A 9,090-nucleotide genomic window follows, 5' to 3' on the forward strand; every position below is an offset into this window, starting at 1 on the left:
AGTTAATTATGAATAAGCTATGCTCATAATTAAAACAAAATTTACAATTCTATGAATTTATTGAATATCATTCTTGAACATTTGAACAGAATTCACTAGAATTACAAATAAACTAAATATATATAATAAAGATCGCTTATGTCAGACATGTAGCGATTAAAATACAAAATTTTAAACCTTTTAAAAGGTTTAAATATAAAAATAAACATATTTACTATGAAATATTCACAGATAAATAGAAAAAATTATACAATGTTTAATTTTCAATATAAACAATGGAAGACAAAACTAATTTGGAAGACATTAATTTATATTTAAAATAACTATATTTTTACTAATTCTACTATAAAGTTTCCATTTATTCATTTATATAGCTAAATAGTTATGAGATCAATAAGGGTGTATCACTAGATAAGGCAAATTTTTCGCGCCTTTTTTATTTAAAGTTTCGCGCGCTTTTTTAAGAACAGATGATTTTTGGCGGTAGAACTAGGCGGTTACCATGTTCTGAAGCTGTCGTGGGGAGTAGCCCAGCAGGCTCTGGAGGTCACATACAAATCTGTACACATACCTAAACACAAAAAGACTTTTAGAAAGACAAATTGATTGAATATGGATAGGATTATCCTTGTCATAAGTAGCGCAGCAACACTAACTCGCAAAAATCATTTATAGAAGAATGCATAGACCAACATACTTTGTAAACAGTAAATAATATCTTATACGAGTAGATGGGCTCAGGGATCTAAATGGATAAGACAATGGCCGATTTATTCATGTACATCCACAATGATGATATACAAAATACCACTTCTGTAAAATACAAAAAGTTGTTACATTTGGAGCCTCAACTTAATAAACCAACTAAACAAAATTCAATAACAGTCCCCAAAGTTGTTAAGACAACGATTATGACAATGTTATCATAAATTTTGGGGACTTGAGTAATAAACAGCCTAATGTCCCTCCCTGCCTGAGGTAAGCTACTAAAATCAGGAGTATTAAGAAGACCTACAAATTCATTTACAGAGTTGCTACTCTTCAAAAAGTAATATGTAAGTATGTTTACCTTTTGCCAAGTGTCTTGTGTATTATGTTCTTATCATAATAATATCGGAGTCCACGGGAAAGCTTCTCATAGTTCATTTTTGGCTTATTCTTTCTCATTCCCCATCTACGGGCAACCTAAATTATAATTTCTATTTATAAAATGAAAATAAATAATGTTTAGGGGGCTAACAATAAGTATTAACTTTTATTTTCGTATAAAATTACTGTAATACGTTACTATATATTTTTTGCAGTGGCTGAAAACCGGTTCTAATCCAGCGGATATTAATCTGTTTCGGTGGCCATACTGGAAAGAGTATTTACCTCATCCGGATCACTGAGCTTGAACTCCCAGTCATGCCCCGTCCAGGTGATGATGTTCTGGCAGGATGGATCTGTCAGTAGCTCCAGTAAAAACTGCCACAGTTGGATTGGGCCTGTACCCTAAAATGAAACTTAGTTAATTTAGGTCCTTACAAAAAAAAAATGCCAAAGAACGGCCGGAAATTTATTATTTGGGACTATTCTTTTAGAGGTCTGCTGGACCATCTAAATATTCTTGAAAATTTGTAATAAATTTAAAACAAAACATAAAAGGAAAGCATAAACGATTATATAAACAAATAGGAGATAGGACAATTAGGGATAATTATCAAAAAATCATGAAATTGTCATGTAGCCTATTAATATCTTGGATAATTATGTCCATAAGTAAACAGGGAAAAAGGCTATTTGAAAAAGTAAATAAACATACATTTATAATACAGATTCAATTAAATATGAACTACACATCATGAGTATTAAGTAGCTTTACTGTTAATAATAAGAGAAACTATACCTGATAACCAGAAAGTTGGTTTGTAACCGGTTTTTCCTCCTCCGAGCACTGGTCCTTCCTCTCTAGCTTCAGCACAGTCGAGTGGAGGCGTGACAAAAACTGGCGGCGCAGTTCATTATCCGCCTGCATACTAGCGGTCACTGGATTTTGGGCGGCAGCAGCTGAAAGCGCAGGATGGTCAAGCGGAGAACCAGGTGGTGGGAATTTTGGTGACTGTGGCAAAAACCAGTCATGAACAGCCGCCGCGGCGGCAAGATATGGAGACGCTGTCGGCGGAAAACGGAAAATTGAGGGTGAATAATGGGGGGTGAATGGTGATAGCTGATCTAAGAATGGGTTAAAATGTGGGGAAAACGGTAGGGCGGGGGAATTAAATGGGGACGGCAGACTGTGCGCCGATTGAGGTAGACTAGGTTGCGGCGGTAGGTGGGTGGGGGGAAGGGGTAGCGGTGCCGGCACGGTAAATCGCCGTTTGGAGGACTTTTGGTGCCCCTCGTATGGACGGAATGGCGGTGGGCGCGGCATCGGCGGTAGGTCGGCGGGGTTGGGCAGTGGATCTTTGGCGAAAACGTCATCATCATCACTCTCTTCGAACTTCAGCTCTTCATAACTGGTAGAACGACTCCTAACGAAAATAGGAAAATATACTTTTTGATAGTTTTTGAGCCTTTTAAGCCAATATCCTGTTTTACATGAACTATGAGCTATTAATGTAAGATTTAAATGGAGTAAAATATTCTTTTTAGAACAAACTTTGAGTGAATTAATTAATAGTTATTTATCGCATCGTACTATAGACATATTTCCGCGGAAAGTAAAAAAAATCATTATTACCTTTTCCTTGACTTAGTATCCAACACAGAATCAGATTCAGATTTAATGGACCTCTGGGGTGAGTGATCCGCCGCAGTCACTGGGCTTGCAGTCCTAGCCGCCGGGCTGTAAACGGGGCTATCCCTGCGGGACCTCCTCTCTGGATAGCTTAATTGATTGGCAGTATTATCACCATGACTGCTATTGTTGCGTTTTCGCGCATTTGAAACCAAAGGTGTAGTGTTTGAATAGCTGGAAAAGCTGGGGTGGGCTACAGTCTCGGAACAGCCGACCTCCAGGATTGGAGAGCCTCCAGAAAATGTACCTGGAGACCTGGCACCACGACTGGTTGTCCCGGGGGTGCTAGAGCTGGAGGGCGGGGAATAAACTGGCTTCTTGTCCTAAAAAACATAGACAAGAACAATTACATCCATATAAAGATGAGAAAAGTTCAATTTATATGCATTTTTGGGACAGTTTATAATAACAAGAAATATAACAGACTTAACAGAGTGTCATAAGATCATATCCTACTAGTAAAGTATCTGCGCTACTGGTCGTAATAAAAAAACAAGGATGCTAACCTGTGGTGAGTCCAAAGTGAGCGCAGCCACTTGAGAAGATTCTAGTGATGAAACTGACAAATTCTCTGGCACTTGGTCGCTACTACCCAGTCTTATTTTATAATCAACAAAATTGGTTTGTGGAGACTTGGTTAAATTTAGGCCAACACAGTTGTCTGAAAATTTAGGCTTGCATCTGCTTAAATCCATTGGCTCCGACTGGTCTACATTACAATCAGGTTCACTCTTTATAGAATCAACATTTATATCATCATTGTCCACATTAATGTTATCGAAGGTAAAAACCGGTTTCTTGTCCCGGGGGCTCATTTGCTTGTCGTCAGCTGCATGGATTGCTGATGGTGATTCGCTACTGCTTTGCAGCAGTCGCCGCTGTTGCAGCTGCAAGTTAATAGCAGCCAACTGGGATAAATACAGTGACTGGCTGCTGTTTGAATGAGGCAGAAATGGCGAGGTTGGCTCGAGACCGTTATTTCCCGTCGCCCACGAGAAAAATGGCGATGAAGGCGATAGTGGTGTAGTTGGGGATGAGGGTAAGCTAGAGGCGGTGGATGTAAACCGTTGACGGGACTCGTTGTTTTGTAAATTAAGCCTGGCGGATGTGTCATGCATCATTTGTGCACGCATCTGCAAAAATGGCAACAATGTCTCCATTTTTTATTTATCCTTTTTTCAAAATACACACAAAAATCACTTTTATAATGTTCAATTATTGCAATATCAAAATAACATTTTTGTTATTAATTCATTGATACACACTCTTATAAAGAGAGAGAAATCTCTACAAGTAGTATTACTATAACAAGTGTCGAAAGGAAACTGATATTTCCCTGTCGCTCTGGTGTAAGTTAACCGGTACAGCGACACACAAAATACTTGTTCACCCCTCCCCCCCCGAATCTTTTCCCTTCCCCTTTCTACTATCTGTCTCTGCAATCTACACCCCTTTCTCTACATGTCAAAGACGCGTCAAAAAGAGATGGGAGGAGAAAAGGGTAAAAGATTGGTGTTCTCTCAATGTTTTTGAAAATATAAGATTGAAGCTACTCTATTACTAAGATATGTCCGCCTGTCCCTCTGACCAAATTTGGTTTCTTGAGTTATATAACCTTATTTCCTTGTTTCTTGACAAATTTAAAAATCAAAGAAAAAAACATAAACTTCATTAATTTAAAGGAAACTGTGATTTATTGGCAATTTTGTTAAATAATTAAATATTATTTTAAACATAGTAGTCTAATTAATGAATAATATGACATAAACCTATATCAGCAAATTTAGATTTTAAGCTTTTTAAAATCCGCGAAGAAAAAAGGAAGATACAGTAAATTTTCTTTGTAATGTATTACGTACTTTTGGACATTTCCTATGCTAAACTTTTAACATATTACTATACTAATCAATAACTTAAAAAAAATAATGAATTTAACTTAAAAATATGCAAAATGTTACGTACATGTAAAACAAATGCAAAGAAATCACTTTTTTTTATAAAAAAAAACTTTCTATAACCTAACCTAATGAAAAGAATTATCTATTTTTCCTTCAAAATTTAAATAATTAAATTTTTTGCTGTTTTGATTAAGGCTCCTAGTTATTGGGAAATTATTTTTAAAGGCAGGGACATAAAGGGGATGTAGAGGGGGGGGGGGGTAAAAGATTATTTTGTTGGTATTTTGTTCTTCTGAGAGGAAAGGGCTATTTTCATCTATTTTGAGAATTAAAAGCGGTTGAATTGTTGTAGAATAGACATTAGATAGGCGTAGGAGGGGGAAGGGACACTCCAAAGGTTTTTTTGGTGTGTTGTCGTTTTACAATTATAGTTTGTACTTTATCAATAATTTAATTAACAACTAGTTTTTAACAAGTTGACAACATCCATAAAAGCATGGCCCTAAAATCAGAAGGAATGACAAACGATACACAATTTTTTTGTCAAAAAAGATAAAAATCAGCATGTTTTAAATGGACGTACAACCTTATAGTACCTAACGATTCAATGTATTACGAAAGTAAGGCTTTAAAGAGCTTGTATATTATTTATAATATTAAATATCTAATTAAAGCTGTATTTTTTAAAATAGAGGTGTTACACACCACAATACAGTAACATTAAGGTTATTCTAAATTAACAGCGGCTGTTTTAGACGATTTTTTTGCCATTCCGAAGGTTTTGATGGTGGAATAGAGTTGTTTAATAATGTGACTCTGAAGTACTTTTACTTAGACAATAAAATTTACTAAATATCATGTTAAGTAAATCCAACCGGTTTTTGTCCAGACGAATTTCAATTGGAAGTAGATTTCATATTTTTTGTATATCAATGTTACCAGCGCCGATGAATATGTTTTAGTCGAAAAATCTAGAAATTGTTGAAAAAGTAAAAAAAACCCTAGAGTGTCCTTTAAATGGTCATTTTTTGTTGAAGGGGTTACCTTAACAAGGAAGGGGTTCAAAGGTCCCCTCCAGAAATGTCCCCACAGGGGGGCTACCGGTACCCATCAAAATTTTTTGGGGAAAGGGGTGGGGGAGATTAATGTTTGAAGAGGTAAAGATAGGAAGATAGTTATCTTTAGTTATTCATAAATTAACAAGGATGACAACATCCATAAAAGCGAAGCACTGAAACGGTAGGACAAACGGACATTAACACTTGTATAGTGTCTGAACTGAATAATCAGAATATAAAAGTATTGAAAGAGGCGAATCAAAATTGTAAGTAAATTTGTTGAAAAAGTGCTTGATACAGGATAATGTTTTGGACATACTTACATTTTTAGGACTTGACTTTAGGAGTTGCTTTGCTTATACTATTGTTCTTTGTTGTCCCAGGAATCAATATACCAAAAATCAGATCAAACGGATAATTAGATCACATAAGAATTTGTTGTTAAACAAGGATGACAACATCCATAAAAGCGAAGCACTGAAACGGTAGGACAAACGGACATGAACACTTGTATGGTATCTGAACTGAATAATCAGAATTTTAAAGTATTAGAGTCGAAGCAAAATTGTAAGTAAATTTGTTGAAAAAACTGCTTGAAGCAGGATAATGTTTATGGACATACTTACATTTTTAGACTTGATTATAGAGTTGCTTCGCTTATAATGTTGTTCGTTGTTGTCCCAGGAATCAATATACCAAAAATCAGATCAAACGGATAATTAGAACACTTGAAAATTTGTTGTTAAAAAAGTAGAAAAATCAACATTTTTAAAATGAACGTACGGACATTCTGGTAATGATTATAGAGTTGCTACGCTTTCTAAATCGTGCCCAACTACTACAGGAATCATCTTGCAAAGTTTGAAATCGATAGGACAATTCTAACATGCCTAAATTAACGAATAAAAGCTATCTATCTCGGACGGACGTACGGACGGACGGACGGACGGACGGACGGACGGACCGACCCTAATTATAGAAAAGCTTCGCTTTTAAAAAGTAGAAAAATCAACATGTTAAAAATGGACATACGGACATTCTGGTAATGATTATAGAGTTGCTACGCTTTCTAAATCGTTCCTAACTACTACAGGAATCATCATGCAAAGTTTTAAATCGATAGGACAATTCTAACATGCCTAAATTAACGAATAAAAGCTATCTATCTCGGACGGACACACAGACGGACGGACGGACGTACGGACCGACCCTAATTATAGAAAAGTTTCGCTTTTAACAAGGACAATTATGTTCATAACACAATGACAACATTAAGCAAATTAATCTTGATAGAAAAAATAAAGAGCAGTAAACTGTGATTTTTTAGACATAGAAAATAACAGTAAACTGAAAGACATAGATAAAGTTACACCTAATTAACATCAATTAATGAAAAATATGAAAAGATTGTGTGTGTGCATTTACTGGTATTAAGAGGTGTGCGACAAGACAGAAATATAGATTGGTTTATTAAAAGTTTTGATAAAAGTCCATCTAGTAGACAGACAGAAGTTCTATTTTACAGGAGAAAAGCTGCGCTTCTACAAATAAAAAATAGTAGGTAGGATTGTTGGTAAAAGGGGAGGAGTGCTTTTAAAAAAAGGGTTTAGAGTAATACTGGGGGGTAGTAGGGGTGGGATTGGAATGGGGGGCGGGAAGGACACAGGATTTCCACTCAATGACTACAAGGGAAGGGGGATTAAACGGGACTCAATGGAGGATTATACGGACCTTTACACCCCTGCCCCACCCCCCTTTCTCACCAGCATAATCTCCCCTAACGCCTATTTCCCTCTTTCTACCCCCCTTCTCCCCTGCTGTGGGCTACAGGTTGATTTGTTTGACCGTCCGTTGGTGCTTAGCCGAGCAGCATCAAAAGAAGCGAAGCTTTTAATATACATTTGGAGTCTGTCCAAACGTCCGTTAAATTTATATATCTAAATTTTCCAATGTATTTCAAACATTTTATAGTACAATATTTCAGGTTTTGGCCTATTTTTAGAAAGAAAAATCAAGATAATGTTTCTTGTCGCTATTTTATTGTTAAATTTCTTCCTCGGTCTGAATTGTAGCTTCGCTTTTATGGATGTTACCATCCCTGTTTAGACGGTTTTACGGTAAAATGTTGAAATAATAATAAATGTACATGTAGTAAATTAATACTTGATGGATATAGTAGAAAAACATAAATTAGTACTTTGTTTTTTAATCACTGATAATGGGCTTTTATATGAATTACTTTCCTATTCTATTTAAATCTATAATACAAAGTAGAATGATGTCTGTCCGTCCGTCTGTCTGTCTGTCCGTCCGTCTGTCTGTCTGTCCGTCCGTCTGTCTGTCTGTCCGTCCCTTAAGATCTCGGTAACCACTGAACCGATCGGATTCTACTCTTCAGGGAATATACCTACTGGTCCTGTGGTGGTTTTAAGCTATTTTCTTGGGGGGTAGGACACCCCCAACCCCCCCAAAAACAAAAAATCTCCCCTATTTTTTTTTTTGCTGAAGATTTTCTTGGCCCCTAGAGGCTAGGGGCGAAGCCTCTAGTAAATTGTATAAACTAGTAAGATTATTTGTTTGTCCGTTAAGATCTCAAAAACTATTGAACAGTTTGAGCTCGAACTTTTAGGGATTCATTCCATGGGTCTCGAGATGGTTTTAGGCCACATAATACAGAGCCACTGAATTAATTCCTTGTCCGTTAGGGTCTTACAAACCACTGACCCTAACCTTTATGATAGTTCCCCCATGAGAGGTAGGGGACACAGGGTTGTTTATTTCATCAGTCCTCAAAGTTTTTTGATAACATTTTCTTATTCGTTGGCTTAACAACTTTGGGGTCTTTATTGAATTTTGATTGGTTGTTTCATTATGTTGATTGTATTACAAACGTTTCATCAACCACTAACTGTTATCTTTAGAAGGGGTAATTTTGTGTCATAACATTGGAGATGTATGGCTTTTGTCATATCCCTTTAGATCCCTGAGTAACCCCCCCTCCCCTTCCGTATACAGAGCCCCTAGATTCTAAGGGCGCTAGATATTAACAAGTTATACAATTATTTCCCAACTTTGCCTTAAAAAAATATGAAAAAGATTAAAAATTTTGAAGAAAATTTTTAAAAGAAAATTAAATATGTAAATTTAAGTCTAATTCCTTTCCAGTTTCTCAGGAGTGAGAGGACAAAGGCATATGAATAAATATCTGAATCTTCGGACGAAGCCCAAAACACATAACTTTTCCTGTGACGTCATATTCTCCATCTCTTTTTTAGGGATTTTCTTTCCCACTTCACCTCTCATCTCCCTCATTTTATGACGGCACAGGAAGACGACGTGGTGCATAAGTTATGTA

General features: G+C 36.3%; 1 protein-coding gene across 1 annotated transcript; it reads right to left on the reverse strand.

Annotated features, from left to right (window-relative positions):
- Nucleotides 1-40: 40 nt before the first annotated feature.
- On the reverse strand, nt 41-4,150 carry LOC145334404 (uncharacterized). Its single transcript, XM_080179857.1, has 6 exons — nt 3,286-4,150; nt 2,723-3,102; nt 1,889-2,513; nt 1,375-1,494; nt 1,070-1,185; nt 41-571 (listed from the first exon to the last, which is right to left on the reverse strand). Exons 1-6 carry the CDS (start codon nt 3,937-3,939, stop codon nt 490-492), a joined length of 1,977 nt encoding a protein of 658 aa, XP_080035983.1. The 5' UTR covers nt 3,940-4,150; the 3' UTR covers nt 41-489.
- Between the last annotated feature and the right edge of the window lie 4,940 nt (nt 4,151-9,090).

This window comes from Acartia tonsa, chromosome 12 (assembly GCF_053477335.1).
Source record: "Acartia tonsa isolate MP-2025a chromosome 12, ASM5347733v1, whole genome shotgun sequence".
Taxonomy (NCBI): domain Eukaryota; kingdom Metazoa; phylum Arthropoda; class Copepoda; order Calanoida; family Acartiidae; genus Acartia; species Acartia tonsa.

Coding starts and splice junctions, on each gene's coding strand:
- LOC145334404 (XM_080179857.1), bottom strand. CDS start 3,939: ATGGAGACATTGTTGCCATTTTTGCAGATGCGTGCACAAATGATGCAT. Junction 2,514..2,722: donor GATACTAAGTCAAGGAAAAG/GTAATAATGATT, acceptor TATTTTCGTTAG/GAGTCGTTCTACCAGTTATG. Junction 1,495..1,888: donor ACCAACTTTCTGGTTATCAG/GTATAGTTTCTC, acceptor GTTTCATTTTAG/GGTACAGGCCCAATCCAACT.